This window comes from Ursus americanus, chromosome 20 (genome assembly GCF_024610735.1).
Source record: "Ursus americanus isolate L20-20 chromosome 20, mUrsAme1.1.p, whole genome shotgun sequence".
In the NCBI taxonomy this organism is placed as follows: Eukaryota; Metazoa; Chordata; class Mammalia; order Carnivora; family Ursidae; genus Ursus; species Ursus americanus.
In genome coordinates this window covers 26,724,189-26,744,181 of record NC_142146.1, presented here as the reverse complement: position 1 = coordinate 26,744,181, position 19,993 = coordinate 26,724,189, and the positions used below count along the sequence as shown (strand labels likewise).

Here is a 19,993-nt window from a genome sequence, read left to right as displayed (position 1 = left end):
TTGTAGAAGCCTAAGCCTTACCCAAAAATGCCTTGTGTGTATCATTACCTTTCTGTTGAAAAAGCCCTCGATTATATCAAGTTGCTACTTGATTCTCACAGTCACCCTGGGAGGGAGGTGAAGGGATCCTCACCCCATTTCATGGATGAGGAAGTTAAGATTTCAGAGATTTAGATACAGTGACCCTGCTTCCTGATTTGCCCAGGCTAGCATCCCATTTCGCTCTCACAGGTGGCCTGTTTGGGATGAAAATTACATTGTGGCCTACATTTAAAGGACGTGTTTAGTAAGTGGGGGCCTCGGCTCTTGAATTCACATGTTTGATATCAAATTGGTTTTTCTTTCTACAACAGAACAATGTGACACTTGATTTAGACCAAGTTTAATTGAGCAATGGAAGATAAATTTCACATATCCTCACCTCTGCTCCAAATCAAAACTTGACTTAAATTTACTGGATATAAGTAACGAGAGAGTTGGGGCTGGCATAGTAGTTAGTTAATGAAGTCAAATGGCTGGGCTCCTGGGACAGAGACCTTTGGGGTTCCTATGGGCCCCGTGCTGACTATCAAGTGCTAATAGTCTGCTTGATTTGTGGTTTTGCGGAGGCTTGGGTTTGAGTGGGATGAGCTGCTTAGCTGGAGACCTGGACCATGTCCTGAGTTGAACCTTAAAATTCTCTGCTAGTCATCACCTACACATTCTGGGCAGATTGTGTGCTGGAATGGCCTTCTTCAACTTGGGGGCATAGGGGCAGGCGTCTCTTTAATATGGGATGTGTCTAACAGTTGGACACCTAGTTTGCTATGCTTCTCAGAGTCTCAGAGAGAGCCCTAGAGAGATTATCCAGCCTGGGATGAGCAGTAGTTGGCCTTCCAGCCTTCCCGCACTGCCAGCTCCGACAGCAGAGCATGGTGGGGAGAGACCCCAGGCGTCCACCATGGACAGGTAGCTGTGTGGCTTGTGGAGGGCCTGGGCCCAGTCTTTTGGTGAGATTTCCAGAGAGGTGTCGTGTGGTGGTTTGGCAGCCGGCCTGTGGCTCCTCAGGATGGATAAGTCACTCTGCCCCGGATGGAAGCCTGCAGGGAGGGCGGCTCCTTGGGGGAAGGCCCCGTGTGGCAGTGTAGTAGCCATAGTGTCCAGCACAGTGCCCATGTGACGTAGGCCCTCAATACATATTTACCGAGGAGAATAAACAAGCACTAATCCCACCTCTGTGGCGGATTACCTGTACTGCCTTGGATGAGTGACTTTCAAGTAGGAACGGAGATGGCCTCCAGCTCAAGAGATAAAGTGGTGATGCGCATGTACCATGTGATTCTATGTAGGTAGGAACTGTGAAAAATGAGGGCTTGTCTGTACTGATACTTTCCAGCACTGCCCGGAACTTGTTAATGTCTAAAATGTGTGGGGGCGCCTGGGTGGCTTAGTTGGTTAATCATCTGCCTTCAGCTCGGGTCATGATCCTGGGGTCCTGGGATCGAGCCCCACATCGTGCTCCCCACTCAGCAGGGAATCTGCTTCTCCCTCTCCCTCTGAGCCTCACCCCTGTTCATGCTCTCTCTCTCAAATGAATAAATAATAAAAAATTAAAAAATAAATAAAATGTGTAGTGTCAGTGCTTTTCACGGACACACTTTTGTTTAATATATTAAGTCATCTAAAAGGCAAGGCTGGTTTCCATTTTTCCCCTAGGGGATCCAGTCCGGTGAAATAGATTTTATTTTAGATCCAGCAGACCTGGTTTGAGTGCCTGCTGGGTATGCAGCCCTGTTCCAGGTGCAGGAAATACAGCAGTGCCCGAAGCAGGTAAAGCCGCTGCTCTGTGTGGAGCTTCATCCTGGTGCAGATCAACCAGAGAATGTCAGGTGTCGTATGTCCTTGAAGGCAATAAAACAGAGTGGTGTCATGGGAGGCAAGAATGGCTGGCAGCGGGGGTGCTGTTTGAAACTGGTGTGTAACACTGGTGCCAAGACGGGAGGAAAGAGCCAGCCACATGCACAGCATTTCTGGCAGAGGAGCAGACGAGAGCCAAAGCTTTGTGGCAGGAATGAGCTTGGCGTGTTCAGAGGAAGGTGGTAGGATGAGAGGTAGGCAGGGCCCAGGTTGTATAAACTACTGTGGGTTTGTATAAGGAGTTGGGATTTTATTCTGAGGGAGGTGAAAGGTTTGAAGCAGGGAAATGCCATATGATTTACATTATAAATGGGTCACCTGTTTGCTCAGTAGAACACGGCTTCAGTTGGGCTTTGACACCAGCTAGAGGCTATGGACACAGTCCCAGGAGAAGTGACAGTGGCCTAGAGTAGGGTGGTAGTTGTGGGGATGGAGAACAGTGGGTAGGTCCAAGATAGAGGGAAGCCTGATGGGATTCACAGATTGGGGGTGGAAGGGCTGTAGTGGGTGCAATAAGAGCAGAAACCAAGAGATTTCTAGCTTTAGGATTTGCATAATCTGAGTAGATAATGATGGTGGCATATATTTGCTAAGATGGAGAAGAAAAGTTGGAGGAGGGGAAACCACGTGCTCAATTTTGGAATAATCTGGGGTGGGAGGGTAGAATGTGGGTAGAGTTATAGATGAAATAAGATTAGCCATGAGTTTCATCAGCTATATCAGCTGTTGAATCTGGGTCATGGGTACAATGGGGATTCATTATACTATTTCTATTAGTTTTGTGTATGTTTCAATTTCCCATAATAATAAAAAGGAAGAGACTTGGGGAGATAAAAGAGTTTCGTGTTGGATATGTTGTTTGAAATGGAAATTCAAATCAACAGTTGGATATATGAACTTGGAGTTCACTGCTGGAAATAAAAGGTTTTAGCCATGTAGAGAGTAGGGGAAGAGAGCCCGCGACTCAGCCCGGGGGTGTGTCAACATTTAGAGATGCAGCAGAAGAGGAGGGGCCAACGAGGCCAGAGGGAAGTCAGCAGGGTGTTGGAGAAGCCAAGAAAAAGTGTCTCAAGGCGGGGCGTGGCCAGCTGTTGAACTCTGCGCTGAGAGGCATCATTGGACATAGCAAAATGGATGGTGGTGACCAGATGACCAGTAGTGCATTGCTGAGAGTAAAAGCCTGACTGGACTGTGTTAGAGAATGGGAGAGAGGAAAGTAGAGCCAGGGCCATATATAACTTTTGAAAATGTTTTATGTGAATGGGAGCAGAGAAATGGCCAGACAACTGGATTAAGGGAGAGGCTTGTTTGTTTGTCTTTTGAAAAGCAACACAGCACAGTGGCCAGATGCCTGGATTTGAATCTCTGCTTTGCCACTTTTGAGCCTTGAGACCTCAGTTTTCAATTATATAAAATGGGAATGAGGGACGCCTGGGTGGCACAGTCAGTTAAGCATCCGACTCTCGGTTTGGGCTTGGGTCATGATCTTGGGGTCCTGGGATCGAGCCCCACATTGGGCTCCAATCTTGGAGTGGAGTCTGCTTGAGATTTCTCTCTGTCCCTCTCCCTCTGCCCCTCCTACTTGTGCTCTCTTTCTCTCTAAAATAAGCAAATCTTTTAAAAAAATGGGAATGATAATAATAATGCCTGCTTTCTAGAGTTGTTGCAAAGAATGCATGAATGAGTGTCTGCGAAGTGCCTGGCACGTGGTCAGTTACACACAGGTGTTTGCGGCTGACGTCACATGAGGTGGAAGATCCGAGTGCTCCGTGTGTCTCATGGAGAAGGGAGAAGGGGGGGATGTGTGAGAGAGGGTACTGCTGGAGAAAGCAGAGAGGACACTCAGCCCAGGGGACAGGTTAGCCTTTGGTAGGAGCAAGGAGAGTCCATTTGTCATGTCAGGACGAGGTGTGGACAGGCAGAAGCTACTTACGAAGTTGTCCAGTTGACAGAAATTTGTAGTCTTTCCTTGTCAGTAAATCACTTCAGTAAAACCAGTTTCTTTTAGTCGGATTCCTACTCATCAGATTGGTTTTCTGCCACAATTTAAATAATGTCTCTGGGCCTTGATTTTCTTATGTGTAACGTGATATACTATTTTGGGTAATGACTAAATTTTCCTTTGACTCTGAAATTCTCTGTGCCCTAATGGTATTTTTGTTTAAGGTTATCTCCAATCCTGGCTTTGTCTAAATTTTTAAACAGCAAACGAATGAATGGAAATGAACAGAGGAAGCCAGCTAGGTTTCCCAAAGAAAGACCTATTTCCTGCACAGAGAGTTTTGCGGCAACAGTGACAACAAAATAACCTACATAAAACTAGTTTTTAAAATCAGTATGATGGAATTTCCTTTTCGATGCTGACTCCGTCAAACCATTAAGAATGTGTGCTAGTAAAAGTTGGCAAATGTATTGTTTTTTATTGAACACTAGAAGAGTCTCAATGTTATTTTATGGAAAACTTCATTTCCTGCCATGTGTTTTAACTTAGGACATGGCTAGTTGAGGTTTCAGTTGTGAAATCTTTTTTTTTTTTTTTTTTTTTTAAGATTTTATTTATTTATTCGACAGAGATAGAGACAGCCAGCGAGAGAGGGAGCACAAGCAGGGAGTGGGAGAGGAAGAAGCAGGCTCATAGCGGAGGAGCCTGATGTGGGGCTCGATCCCATAACGCCAGATTCACGCCCTGAGCCGAAGGCAGACGCTTAACCGCTGTGCCACCCAGGCGCCCCTCAGTTGTGAAATCTTTTGATCCATTAAGCATGAGAACAAGTACAAATGTTAAAACGTATAGTTTCTCCATCGTGTTTTGCTTATTCATAAAAGTAAAGAAAGAATGGCATTAACAAGGGCCATGATTACAGATCTTAATTATATGAAACTAGCTCCAGAATAAAGCTGTGGCCTTCAAAAAGATTTTGCTAATGTTTTTTAACCCACATTCCTAGAAATCTTTATATGGTATGTAGATTTGCATTAATTGAATAAAATAAAGTGTTGATAGGAAGGCATGTCTTTAAAAATCATGAATCGTGTGACATATTTTGTGTGACCAGTTAGAGCAGTTTTGCCCAGATTATTAGGACTAATCGCAACAGGTGTATTACAGTTTGTATTAATAACATTAAGAATAAAGCATCTGGGAACATTTTTGTTCATAAAGACTATTTAAATGAAAATACGACTTTTTAATAGTATAACTTCTTCAGCAAATTTTATTTTTGAATATTAGCAAATGGTTGTTGATTTCATTTTACATAGTGTAGCATTTGATTGTGAAGCATGCTCACCTTCCAGCTGAAATTCTGTGCCCCTCTGCCCAGCTCCCCCTCAGTGATTATGAATGTTGGTTTCCTGCCACCAGGTGACTCTTGAGGATATTTTTAAAGCTATCTAGTTTTATCAATGAATCCGACAGATGCCAGTTAAAATGTTATAACTGAAATAATCTAGCTCCTGGCTATGTTTTTACAGATTATGATATTGAAAGAAAATAATGAATGTTTATAAAATAAACTTTTTTTTGGTAAATCTAAAAAAAGAGATTAATAACATAATGGAGAGTCCTCTGATGAATCTTATTGTTTTTGTAATAAGATATTTAAAATAAATCTTCTGGCCGGATGCCTGGGTGGCTCAGTTGGTAAAGTGGCTGCTTTCGACTCAGGTCGTGCTCCCAGGGTCCTGGGATCGAGCCCTGCATTGGGCTTCCCGCTCAGCAGGGAGCCTGCTTCTCCCTCTCACTCTGCCTGCTGCTCCCCCTGCTTGTTCTCTCTCTCTCTCTCTCTCTCACAAACGAATAAATAAAAGATGTTTACAACAGAGTGTCTGGCAAATGGAGGAAGAGTCCTGTTCTACTGAAGAAATCCCACCTTCCCTTCCCTCTCTCCCAATATTAAGCATGAATCTAGGTTTTCTGTAGTGGTTACCCCTACCCCTCCTTTTCTTCTTAAACAACAAAAGTCTCCTGAACTTCTAATTTTTGTTCAGGAGACTAACTTTTAAGTGACTTTAAACTAGAGTTTTCATTCATGCTACAAATATTTACCGAATCTTCTCCGCGTGTTGAGTCCTGCGCTTGATCTGGGGAGCTGATGTGGGTGTAGATTCTGCCCTATGCCTGAGCTCAGGAGGCTTGTGGTCTCGTGTGGTGGGAGAGACATGTTCATGAGGACTGATGGTTACATAATATGTGCTAAGTATGATAAGACAGAAACATTTTATTGGTAGAGTTGAGGAGATGGGGAGACGCAGGAAAACGTCAGGCAGGAATTAGTCTTTGAGCAGGGCCTGGAAGGGCTGGTAGGAGGTTGATGGACAGGGCTGAGAGTGTGGTGTGTGCCGAATGACCTAGGCAGGGAGGCGGGCAAATGTCAGTTGCCTTTGAGAACCAGCGAATTGTCCAGTTTGGCTGGTAGACCACTAGCATAGGGATACAGGAGAGGTCAAGCTACAAAGGCCTTTTAGCCTTTTCTTTTTTTTTTTTGAGTTGAGTGTTAGGCCCTGAAGGTTTTTGAGCCCGAGGGTAACTCAGTGAGGTCAGAATAATAGCAGTATTTACCTTTTGGCTGCTTTGAGAGTGATAAGAAGGAGGCTAAGGCAGCAGTTCAAGTGAGAAGAAATTCTTGGCTTAGGATGCTGGCAGGTGAGCATGGGGAGGAAAAGACGGGAGCTGAATTTGTGGAACTTGTTCATGTTAGGGACAGGATGCCTGGAAGAGAGTCAAAGACTCTGTGTGTGTGTTTGTGTGTGTGTGTGTGTGTGTGTGTGTGTGCGCACGCACACCAGTTGAACATGGATTTGACTGTCTTGAGTCCAAGATGAGTCCTGAATTGAAATCTTGGTGATGGAAAGCAGCTGATTCTGTGGGCCCCCTGTGGGCAGGAGCAGCCGTCTCCATCTCTGCGTCTCCAGTGCCAGAGGCAGCACATGCTCAAGGAATGCTTGTGGAAGGATGAATATGGTAGAGTTAGTTGGACACAGAAGTGAGCTCACCATTGGGGTGGGACTTAGCAAGTGAATAAGGGCCAAGCACACCCAGGTTTGAATCCTGATGCAGCCAATCCTGAGTGATCTGGAGCAAGTTCCTAAACCTTCCCGTTCCCTCGTGTGCAGAATGGAGGATAACAGCATCTGTTGGGATGTAATGTGATTATTCATATGAACTGAATGGATTGGTGTACTTGAGACCCTTAAGCCTGCACCTGGAGTACACCTGAGATAAACGCCCCTCAGCCATTGGCTATTGTTACTCACAGGGGAGCCAGAAAAGTAACGATGAGGTGGGGTGGGCGTTGGTAGCTTTGGGAATGCCTCAGAGCCTTGGCCTAGAGGTGGGAGAGAGGGTGGGAGTGAGGCAGTTTAGAGAGAGCGCCCATTGAGGAAGTGCGAGGAGAAAAGGTAAAGGAGCAAGGACCAGGTTGGAGAGGCAGGAGGAGACCCAGAGAGTTCCATGTCAGCTATCCTAGGCAAGGAGAATGTTTCAGGAGGGAAGGGAAATAAAGAGTATGGAACGCAGGGAGCTCAGGGAGGGGGAACTGAGCCTGGACATTTGAGTTCGGTGGTTCAGGCAGACATCCACCCACCTTCGAAGTTGTTGCAGGAGAACAGAAGCCAGGTGACCTGTGTTTACCGAGAGTGTCCAGGACAGAGAGAAGATTCTGTCGGATAAGGAAGTATCAGTAGAGGCAGAGATTAAAGGCGAGATTTCTAAAATAGCTTAAAGACAGTCTGGCTTTTCAGTTTGTTCTAGCAAATAGCTAGGATGTGGTGCAGAGACCACTGTACTTTACAGGTCCTTAGTGTTGTCCAAGAGAATAGGCACCCTGGGGGTGTGCCCTGCTCAGCCTGTGAGGTCCTGCGTGGCAGCCCTGGGGTGGTTTTGCATAGATAACAATAGATGAATAAAGTGTAGTGTATAATGTAATAAATAAATATTAGTAAGCTAATTATCATGAATGTAATAAGATACATTATAACTGACACTTAACGGGTACTTACTATGAGCCAGCAGCATTATAAGTGGTTTGCACGTATTATTTCATTTAATACCCCCCCAGCAGCTCTGAGATACAGGTGTTGATCTTATTTTATAGCCGAGGGCAGACTAGGTAATGTGCTCAGAGCCTCATAGCTGGTAAGTGCGTGCTGGGGCCACGATTACATACCAGGCAGTGTGGTTACAGAGCCTGTGCTCTCGGCAGCCACACTGTGCTGCTGCTTTGTGTTTTGTTGCCGATCTGTTTAGGACAGGCACGTGGCATTAGGTATCATGTCTGATAAACAGAAGGTCTAAGGAGAGGAACTGTGACCCTGAAGGAAGGGGCTGGTGGGAGTGGGTGCAGCTCTGGTTCGGAGAGGGAGGGCAAGACTAGAATCAGAGGCGCAGGAAGAGGGTCGGTATGGAAACCAACCCACTTGCTCTCAAGGAGAGGAGAAAGAGGACTGGCAAAAATCCAGAGGAAGAGAGGCAAAGGATTTTATGGGAGCAAGAGAAAGGTAAGACATTTTCAGAGATGTTTTGTGTCAGTGAGGAAGACCACCATCCATCTGGAGAACTTTGCAGTGGGTTTTTAAGAGTTGTCTCCCACTGGTAGTTTGATTAGACCTAGTCCTGTTGGAGAAAGGGGCTGAAGGAGCCAGCTTTAGGGTGTGAGGTTCATTGATCTTGACAGCTTTCCAAGGCACCCTTCAGTGGAGTCGTGAAGCCAACACCATGCAAGGAGAATGTATTTTGGTCACCTGCTGCTGCTTTCATTTGCTTCCAGAAGTGGAGTTGAATGGCAGTTGGAGGTTGAGGAAAGGGTCATATTGTCTTTTTTCCCCTATTATGAAAATGTCCCAGATTTCAGGAGGAAGAAAAACCCCAAAGTAGAAAAAAACAAAGAATGAGGGAAGTAAAGGCATTTTGAATTTGAGGGATGCTGAGGTGTGGATGACATTGAAGAATGCCTAGCTCACACCTTAGGATTTTCTAGAAACCAGATAATGTTGTTTAGAAGAGTGCTTCTCAAGCTATCTAAAGCAAAGGGCTGTTTTTGATACTGTTCAAAGGCTGTGGACTGCTTATATTTTGTCCAATATAATCAACACTGAATTAGAAAAAATAAATTAAAACAAAAGCAGGATACAAACCCAATTTGTTATCTATAATTAGATTCAATTAGCAATTCATGAAATTGCTAAAAAAAAAAGTTTCTAAGCGGTTACTTGTAATTTCTGAAATTAGCCAGTCATGGGCTTCTCGAGGCTCAGAACAAACACAGGCTCGTACCTGACAGTGGGTTTCAGTTTGTGTATGTCGTACTGATGGAGAATGTGGACGCCAGGCAGGTGGCTCACAGGGCTCCCTTCCTCTCATCTCTTCCCAGATGACCCAGCCTGCTGCATGGGACATTAGATGCTCAACCAAGAACACTTACTAAGCAGCCCCTTTAAGAGATGATTTTTATATGCAGAGTAAAATTCAATTAATATGACAGCGAGTCTCTCAAAAATAAGGGAATTGAATCTGTTCAGCGTTTTAAAGCAACGTGTGCTCTTCCTTGTCTTACAGTTTTCAAAAATCACATCTTCGTAGATTTCAAAAAACCTAAGTTACCAGAAAGCCACGGTTTGTTCCTGATGTGTAGACACACAGGCTCAGCCACGGTTCATCTTTTGGCTCTAGGTCGTGTCGGCTGCTAAGGTGTGCGGGGCTGCTGCTGAGTCGCCGTCGGTGAAGAGGCTCCGCCTGCTTGTTGCTGATAAAGACTTTTCTTTCAAAGCTGGCCAGTGGTAAGTGGCTTTTCTGTTTCCGTAGGGTTTGTGTGTTCAAGAAGGTGCTGGCAAATGGAAGGACTCCTGTGGCTAGCTGTTTCTCCTGAGGAATAGGCATTCTAGACCATCCCCATTGGGCATGGCAAATTTGATTCCTTTCCCCGCCTCCGAGCTCGCCTTCGTGTTGAGCCCTTGACCTTCTCAGGCGTATATGAAAATTGCCGCCTTGAGTTTTGTAGATTGAAATAAAGCATAGTTCTGAGCCACGGACCTGATAACTCTGATAATTACGCTCTTCAGAAATGGTTGCTATGATAGAATGCACTGGAATAATGTAATCTGCTTGATTATTTGTTGCTGGGGATTGATACATTCTTAAAAATTAGTCATCATGGCAAATACAGAGTAAAAACAGCAGTCTGGAAAGAAGAATACCCAGTTAGGTCACGGAACTGACCACCCTCTCGACAATTTCCTGCATCACTTGTCTGAGTTGAGTTTAAATATTTTGCTGAATTTATTATCAGGATCCCCCAATCAGGCCCGGTCTGCACCACACTCCTGATTCTGCCCGATTTGACACATAGGACTAGTCAGAATCCTCACAGGGTAACAGCCCAGCTGTCCCCACTGTTCCTGCGAATGGCTTCACTGAGTTGCAATTCAAGTGGAATTGTAAATAAAGCATCTTGTATTTCCTTAGGAAAGGTGTGTTTGGGTGTATGTTTCCTTTATTTAAATAAAGCATTCATTTCTAAGTGAATTTCTGGCATGTCAATCTTGGTAGTGTTTCTTAGGAGTCACTTGACTAATTTTGGCAGTCCATCTGGAAATGTGGTTTTGTTAGAAGAAGGATGTGTGATAATAGCAAGAGTTAGCAGTCTTGTGTTAATAGTTTGCCTTTGAATTTAGAACTAGAAAACAAGATGCTGATTGCAATAATTTGCGTTTGTGAAGCAATTTACTGCAATCTTTGCACATGTTCAGTGATACATATTAAATGCATTTGGGCTGTTTTAGGGGGGCGGGCAACATTTTTACCCTTCAAAAATAGTTTAGCCGTTATTACATTGAAAAGTGGAAACTTTAATTGTAATGATCTGTCTTTCCGTATTTCCCTTCTGTGGAAGTGTTTGGGTCCTGTGTGCGGCATTGTCTCTGGGCCCTCAACTCTGAACTGCGCCAAGACTCCTGAGTAGAGAAAGCCCGGGCACTGGTTTATAATGCTGCTACCTTGGTGTGCCCGCAAGTATATTAGCACTTGCAAACTGTAGTTACCGCCTCAGAAAAATATCTAGTGGTATTTTTAGTAATGTATATAGAAATAGGGTTCCCTTGTGATCCTCGAGGTAAAATTTTTCAGGGTTGGTGTTCCATACCCCATATCGATGCATGGGTTTGGTAATCTCACTGATGTCAGGACTGGTTTTAGAATGCGCCTGACAGACTCCTGCTGCAGAGGGCAGATGGCAGGGTGGTCCTCTCTGGCTATTTAGAATTGACCTTTCCCTGCCAGGTGCCCATCAGCACTCATTCCCGGCATTGGAGCCTCCCCTTTGACAAGATTGCTCCCTTACCACTGACTTATTGTATAGCTCTGGGGGTTGTAAGTTCCCTTGGATATTTGACTTCTTGGTTACAGAATGGCCATTTGCTTAGGTCGGTGATGGCTGCATCTTCCGTGCTGTTGCTGGGGTGGCTTTTGCTCTGTGCTCTCTTAGATCAATGGCTTGGCAGTAAGCTCCATGTGGCATTTGGGGGAAGAGGGCAAGGATCAGGGAGAGGGAGATTATGGATGTGGCTGCCAATCCAGTCTGTACAGTTAGGATTATCAGAGTAGAGTGCTGCTAGAGATGAAAGAGAAGATTGTTCTCGGGCTTATCTTTGGGGTCAGAGATTAGGCCATGATCCCACATCTGTGAATTCCTGACCACTGGCCACCTCTGACACCTTCCAAACCGAGAAGGAGGCTCTAGACCATCCTCTAAATAAATGAATGAATGCTCTGGAGCTTTGGGCAAGGAGCTCTAGGTAGAACCTTCAGTGTAGACCAGAGAGCGACGTCTGGGCCTCTTCCTGTGCTATACTGTGTTCTTACTGGACCCTCCAGAGGGGACTAGTTCCTGTACTGGGAAACCAGTTCCAGGAACTCAAGAAATCAGTCTAAAGAGAAAGGCCAAAAGAAGGTACTTCCTCAAAACCATCACTCACAGGAGCATGACGAAACCTTTTAGGCTTCTATCACCAGTAGATCCACTGCCTAGCCCTTAGCTTCTTGGTGAGTCCCACTCTTGACCTTCTCAGAAGTTCTCCTTCCTGTTGACAGCAAGATTGGGATACTCTCCTGGGGCTGGAGTGTGCCACCAGCAGTCCTCACGTAGTGTGCGAGTGCCTGAATTTAGAGATTCAGTGTTCCTATGGCACTCACTGCTGTGGGCTGGGTCCATCCCCTGAGGGAGTCTCTACCACAGTGTCACATGCCTAGTGCTCTGGAGACTGCGTGACTCACATGTGGGCTTTTCTAGCTCTGTAACGTGGGTAGTTTCCTCCTTTCTCCGGGCTTCAGTTCCCATGTCTTTAAAGAGGGAATAGTAATATTCCTTTGTCTTGCGATATGTCAGGTGTTTAACACAATGCCTAATGTTTAATTTTATTAGTTTGCTTCTGCTTTTTGTTATAGCTAGTGTTTCACTTAGTTAAGTCATCTGTGTTGGTGAGGCCCAGGGGACAGATTCCAATTCTTTGTTCCTTGGCCAGTTTCCCTGCTGTTGTTTGGAAGAGCAGCAGGGCAAGTAGGAGAGGATGCGTGCGCATCTCCACTATGATGGCGCCCCTCCAGCCTCGTCAGTACACACACTTGGGCTTGCACAGGACTGAGCGGAAGCAAGGCCAAAGCATTTTTAGAAAGAGCAAGGTGTGTTCTGACTTCATATAAAATAACGTAAGTTTTCATGTTTGAAAGCGACTAAGAGAGGGACTCCAAGAAGAAATAGATGAGAGGAGTAAGATAAGAGAAAGAAGACTCGACCCCTTCCCTCTAGCAGGGCCGCTGCGTTGTAGACAGTATCTAACTTACATGGCCGTGTTGGGCAGCCCTGCCTCTCACATGACCACACAGAGAAAGTGCTGCATTCCTTGGTGTCCTTGTTCAGACTGTGGCCTCCTCCGTGCTTGGCGGGCGAGTGCTATGTGTCTTTTAAGACTCCTCTGTGAAGTCTTTGTCAGTTCCTCCATGCCTGGAGAATTGACTGCTTCTTCCTCTGCTTTCCTCCCCTCCAAGCAGATTTTTTAAAAATAAAATAGTGGTCTTATTAGTAGTTTCCTGATGAAATCAGAATAACATATGTTGGAGCTACGAAGAAATCCTCGCTAAGTACCAGTTCTTCCAGACAGGTCTCAAATGATGGGTATTTTCTCTCCTCTAAGCAGATTTTGTCATGGTCCATGTCATTATATTTCTTTGTTAGTTTTCCTCCGATTAGGGTGTTTATTGAGGGCAGGAGTGCAGACTTGCGTCTTCACCTCCAGCACTGACCACAGTGCCTGTACATGGTAAGCAGGCACTGTCTGTAGTGTTCGCACAAGGGATGAGGGAGGGGCTCCGAGCCTCCAGCTGCGGACTGAAGAGTTTTAGGATCTCGTGGTGAAGCATTGACATTTGGCCACGATTTGTGTGTCTGCTCTGTGCCAGGCCCCGGGGGTGCATCTGTGGGCAGGACAGCTGTGTGTCACAGGTGGGTATGGATACGTGGCTACACTACAGAATTAGGCTCTTCCTCGCGGTTCTTATATTCGCTCATGTGAGAGTGTAGTCGGTGCCTCACCTCTTGGCTTCAAGAATGCTAATCTTGCAAAGGGCATTTTTAAGTGTGTGCGTGTATGTGTGTGTGTTTAAAACTTAAGTTTTTCTTGGACAGATGCTTTATTAAATATGTATCATGCATTTTTTAAAAAATCCATTCAGATGAAGTTTTTATGTCATTTGAATTCTGTAGCATTTAATAAAGGGGTCCTTTTTTTTTTTAAAGGTTACTTCCCAAAGTTACTAGAGAAGTTTCTCTCCTTTCACTCACCTGAGAGAATGGTCTTTATCAACATCAAGCAGCAGAGGGCGCTATAGTTCAGGAGATGAAGCCTCAAGAGTGGCTCGTTGATTAACTTATTTTTTTAGACGTGGAAGCTGTGGAGATACTATTATACTTCTTCTTTGAAAGCATACGGCAACTGTATTAATATTAACTATAGTCTTTTTAGATTTATATTTTGTCTGAAACGAGAAGGAAATCAAAGTACTAATGGGAAAGAATTAAACGAATGTAGACAAAAGTAGGCTGGAGACCTTTTCTGGGGCACTTCCAATCCAGAACTGGTTTTTTAAGACTCAAAAAAATGTCCAGATGTTTAAGGCCAAAGATCAGAAGAGAACATCTTTTAAGGTCATAAATCAGTAGAGAACATCGTGTGCTTTTCATGTAAGGCTCCTGGGGATATGTAAAATAATGGGGATAAATGATACTTTTGCTCTTTGATAGCTGAGAAACATCTAGATTAGATGTTTGTTTTCTAGACATTCGTAGGAGAATTTTTTGATCCCAGGTTCAAATAAATGTTTCTTTCCTTGGTCATAACTAGGTTTGTTGCATTTCCTAGAATCCCCACCAAAAAAGATTTTCTCTGGCATAGAAGTATCAAAGGCTTGAAACTGGCAACAGTTCTAGACTATAGGAATATGGTTAGAAGAAAAGGAAACACAAGACTTTTGGAATTTAGAAGGTCACATCAGCATTTTAATTTGTAAAATGTCAGTGAAAGAGTTTTTGCTGCCTGTTTTTTTGGTTTTGGTTTTTTGGTTTTTTTTTTTTGGTTTCTTTTTTTTTTTTTTTTTTTTACACTTTTAAAAAACCATCTTATTGGGGTATACTATACCTGTCATAAAAGTCACCCATTTATAGTTTACAATTCAGTGAGTTTTAGTATTTTCACAGAATTCAGAATTTTGCAGCCATCAACACAACAAAATTTTACAACATTCTCTTCATCCCAGAAAGAAACCCTGTACTGATTATCATTTACTCCCCATCCTCACCTGCTTCGACAACCACTGTTCTACTTTCTGTCTTAATGGATTTGCCTGTTCTGGACATCTCATATCAATGGAATTATACAATAGGTGATCCTTTTTGTGACTGGCTTCTTTCTATTAACGTTATTTTATTTTATTTTATTTTATTTTATTTTTTTAAAGATTGTATTTATTTATTTGACAGAGATAGAGACAGCCAGCGAGAGAGGGAACACAAGCAGGGGGAGTGGGAGAGGAAGAAGCAGGCTCATAGCGGAGGAGCCTGATGTGGGGCTCGATCCCATTACGCCGGGATCACTCCCTGAGCCGAAGGCAGACGCTTAACTGCTGTGCCACCCAGGCGCCCCTATTAACGTAATTTTAATGTGCATCTCTGTTGGCATGTATCAGTACTTCATTCCATTGTGGATATACCATATTTTCTTTATACATTCATCAGTTGATGAAAATTTAGATTGTTTTCACTTTTAGGCTATTATCAATAATGCTGCTATAAATATTCATGTATGTGTTTTTGAATGGACATATATTTTCATTTCTCTTGGGTATATATTTAAGAGTGGAGTTGATGGTCATATGGTAACTCTGTTTAACATTTTGAGACACTGCAAACTGTTTTCCCAAGTGGCTACGCCATTTTACATTCCCACGAGCAGTGTATAAGGGTACTGGTTTCTCAAGATGCTTACTAATGCTACTGTCGGTTTAATTAGCCATCAATCCTAGTGAGTATGAAGTGATAGCTCTTGTGATTTTGATTTGCATCTTCCTAATAACTAATGATGTTGAACATCTATTTACGTGCTTATTTGCCATTTATATATCTTTGGAGAAATGCTTATACAAATTCAATTTTCTGTATACAAATTTTTCTGTATTTTCTGTATACAAATTCCTTATCAGATATATGATTTGAAAATATTTCCTCCCATTCTGTGGGTTTTCTTTTAATGATGGTATCATTTGTAGCACAAAGTATTTAATTTTGTTGCAGGCTAATTTCTCCAATTTTTCTTTGACCTTTGTGTTTGGTATCATATCTAGAAGTAACTATTGCCATGAAGAGTTACTCCTGTGTAAGTCTTCTAAGAGTTTGTTATTTTAGCTCCTACCTTTAAGTCTGTGACCCATTTTGAGCTAATTTTTATATATGGTGTGAGGTGGGGGTCCAACTTCATTCTTTTTACGTTTGGATATCCAGTTGTCCCAGCAAGGTTTGTTGAAAAGACTGTTCTTTTGTGTTGGTACCCTTGTCAAAAGTTAATTGATCACATATTTAAGAGTTTACCTCTGCACTTGCAGTTCTTTTGTCATTGATCTGTGTGCCTGTCCTTATGCCGGTACTACAGTGTCTTCATTACTGTAGCTTTGTGGTAAGTTTTGAAATCAGAAGGTATGAGTTCTCCAGGTTTGTTCTTCTTTTTCCAGATTGTTTTGGTGAGTCTGAGTTCCCTGAATTTCCACATTAATTTTATGACCAACTTGCCGGTTTCTGCAAAGAAACCAGCTGGAGTTTTGATAGGTATTGCATTGAATCTGTAGATCAATTTGGAGAGTATTGCCATCTTAATATTATTAAGTCTTTCAGTCTGTGAACATTAGATCTCTTTATTTATTTAGATCTTCCCAGATTTTTCTCCATAATGTTTTGTAGTTTTTAGTATGCATGTCTTATATACGTCTTTTGTTAAATTTATTCCCAGTTGTTTTATTCTTTTTTATGCTATTATAAATAAAATTATTTTACTTAATTTCACATTTAGATTGTTAACTGCTAGTGAATAAAAATAGAATTGATTTTTATTAGTCTTGTAGTCTGTAACGTTATTTGAACTTGCTTATTAATTCTAATATCCTTATAGTAGATTCCTTAGGATTTTCTATATACAACTATATATATATGCCATCTGCAATTTCTTCCTCTCTCCTCTCGATACCTTTTTTTTCATTTTCTTGCTTAATTGCCTTGGTTAGACCCTCTAGTACAACGTTGAAAAGAAGTGGTAGGAACAGACATCCTTGTCTTGTTTCTGTCTTTAGGGGAGAAACTTGTAGCTTTTTACCATTAAATGTTGGCTGTTTTGTAGATGTCCTTTATTCGATTGAGGAAGTTCCCAGTTATTTGTAGTTTGTTGAGTATTTTTATTATGTAAGCATCTTAAATATTGCCAAATGCCTTTTCTGCATCTATTGAGAATGATACCTGGGTTTTGTCCATTATTCTACTAAGTGATGTATTTCACTGATTGATTTTCAGATGTTAAGCCAACCTAGTATTCCTGGGATTTTTGCATCTATATTCGCAAGGGATATTGAACTGTAGTTTCTTTTCTTGTTATATCTTTGTCTGGTTTTGGTAGAAGAGTAATACTGGCCTTATAGAATGAGTTGGTAAATGTTCTTTTCTGTTTTTTGGGAAGAGTTTGTAAAAGATTAGCGTTCTTTAAATGTTTGGTAGAATTCACCAGTGATGCCTATCCTTTTCTTTCTAGAAGTTTTGAAATTACTGAAACTATTTACTTGTTATGGGTCTGTTCAGATTTTCTCTTTCTTCTTGAGTCCAATTTGGTAACTTATGTCCTTCTAGGAATGTATGCATTTCATCTAAGTTGTCTGAATTTTTGTCATACAGTTGTTCATGGAATTGCTGTAATAATCTTCTCTGTTTTGGTAAGGTTGGCGATGATGTCCCCTCTTCCATTCTTGATTTTACTAATTTTATCTTTTCTCTTTTTTTCTTAACTAGCTTAAAGTTTGTCGGTTTTACTTATCTTGTTGCCCACTTTTAAAATTGCTTCAACAACAGGTTTATTTGCCTTTCCTTTTAGGATTGATTTCTTTATCCCAGGAGTCTCTGTGGTTGGTGGGTTCTCAATATGCTCCAGCCCCAGACTGCTAGAACAAGAGAGAATGATAGAGTTGGCAGTGAAATATACGAACCACCCTCCTGCTCTCTGGATTCACAATCAGGTGAGCAAAGCTGTTTAAACGTGGAGATCTGGGCATCTCTGCCTACCCACGAAATTTGTGTTCAGCTCACTTAATGCCCTTAAGAAACCTAGGCTTGAGTGGGAAGGGTACATGCTCATAAAGAGCTCCCCCACATCCAGAAGTCAGGCTCCATAATAGAGAAGCAGGATCTTTTTCATGCGTTAAGGAAGACTCAAAGATACTTTGGGATCTGAAAATGTCTTCTGGGTTACCAGTGTTCAGTTGAACACTACTTTAGTACTGAAACATTTTACTTTATATGTAAGTTTTTTTACATTGGCTCTCTGTCTGTATGTCTTGTAAATGGTAAATCTATAAATCATTATTTTATCCTGACTATCCTCAGTAAGAGGAATTGAACTATCATTCTGTCATTTGGAAAGGAAGCGAGTTCTGATTACATCCCGCTTGTGCCCGGAGCTGAGCGCTGCTCAGTCCATGGTGCTATTGCCTCTCTGGAGAGCTCCTCACTCGGGGTCCTGAGAGGGAACCCACATTTGCTGCTAATAGCTCTGTTTCACCACAGGACTCAACACAGTCCTCCGGAAGCTGACTGTCCACTACATCTGAGAGCTCTGATAACAAAGAATGAGCTCAGCACAAATCAGTTGTTTGTCTTCTTAGTTTTTGACCATCCCTTTTATTTCTCGAGTGTGCCTTCTGTATTTACCAACACCCTTCATCCCATCCCAGACATTTTCTTTTCTCCTTTGCCAGAAAGGCATGTACCATTACAAATATTGTAGCTATAGATAAACCGATGGTAAAATTTATATGGAAGGGCAAAGGGACTAGAAGAGCTAAAACAGTTTGAAAAAGAATAAAGTGGCAAGAATCACATTGCCCAAATTTAAGATTAAAATAAAGCTATGGTAATTAAAATAGTGTGGTATTGGTAAAGGGATGGACACATAAATTGATGGAACAGAATAAAGAGTTCAGAAGTAGACCAGCACACACACGGCCATTTGATTTTTGACGACAGTGCTAAAGAAATTCAGTGGCGAAAGGATGACCTTTTCAGCACGTATACAGTGCTGAACAGTTGTTTATCCATATGCAACAAAAACAGTTTTGTTCTAAGTGTCCTACTTCATGTTGAAAATTCCCACAAAATAGGTTATAGATCTAAATAGAAGACACAAAATCATAACAATTTTAGAAGAAAACATAGGACATATTCTGAACTTGAGGGTAGGTGTGTTAGGACGTGACATCAAAAGCCAGATCTGTAGAAGAGGAGATTGATATATTTGACTTAATCAAAATGAAAAACGTTTTTCTGCAAAAGACACTGTTAATAGAATTTTAAGAAACAAGCTACAGACTCGGAGAAAGTTATTTGCACGTCAGATATCCAACAAAGGATATATAATATCCAGAATGCATAAAGAACTCTCAAAAGTCAGCAGAAGGAAAACAAGCATAATTTAAAAACGGGCAAAAGACACTTCGCTAAAAAGGATATAAGGACAGCTAGTAAGCAATGACAAGATGTTGACCATCATTAGAGAAATGCAGACTAAAACCGGAGAGAGGGGGATATCTCTACACACCTATTAGAACGACTAAAGTTAAAAATTGTGACAATACCAAGTGCTGGTAAGGATGTGGAGTGACTGGAACTCTCTTATATAGCTTATATTCTAGCAGGAATGCTAGCCACTGCTGCCAATCTGGAAAACATTTTGGTAGCTTTGTATGAAATTTAATATACATTCATCATAAGTCCTAGTTATACTGCTCCTGGATCTTTATTCTAGAGAAACGGAAAGCTCTGTTCATATAAAAACCTGTACGTGAACATTTATAGTGGTTCTATTCGTTATTATCAAAAACTGGAAACAACCCAAATGTCCCTCAAGAGGTGAACGGGTAAACAAATTGTGATCCATTCATATGACGTATTGTTATATTCAGCAGTAAAAATGGACGAACCATTGATGCATTACACTTGGGTGAGTCTCAGAGGCCACATAGTGAGTGAAAAAAGCCAGTCTCGAAGGTTACATACTCTATAATCCCATTTTTGTCACATTCTGGAAGACAGAAATACAATGATGGAAAACAGATGAGTGGTTAACAGGGGTTGGGGTAGGGAAAGGAGTGAGCATAGAGGGAAAGCAGAGGGAGGTTTTGGGGGTGACTGAACTATCCTGCATCTTGGTTTTGGTGGTAGTTAGGCAGATCTGTGTGTGTGTTAAAATCCACAGAACTATCCTCCCTCTCCCGACCTCCCCAAAAAAGTTTTACTGTAAGATAATT

The 19,993-nt window shown here is 42.3% G+C and overlaps 1 protein-coding gene across 3 annotated transcripts in view; it reads left to right on the top strand.

The window, feature by feature from the left end:
• The window catches only part of OXNAD1 (oxidoreductase NAD binding domain containing 1), a 38,700-nt gene that overhangs the window by 12,371 nt on the left and 6,336 nt on the right, over positions 1–19,993 (top strand). For 2 of the 3 annotated variants that reach the window (XM_045791691.2, XM_045791690.2), the window contains 2 exons: positions 9,566–9,672; positions 17,566–17,707. In XM_045791691.2, the coding sequence (XP_045647647.2) occupies positions 9,566–9,672; positions 17,566–17,707 (249 nt within the window). The remainder of the gene's footprint in view (positions 1–9,565; positions 9,673–17,565; positions 17,708–19,993) is intronic. The other variant, XM_045791692.2, reaches the window with a different exon arrangement.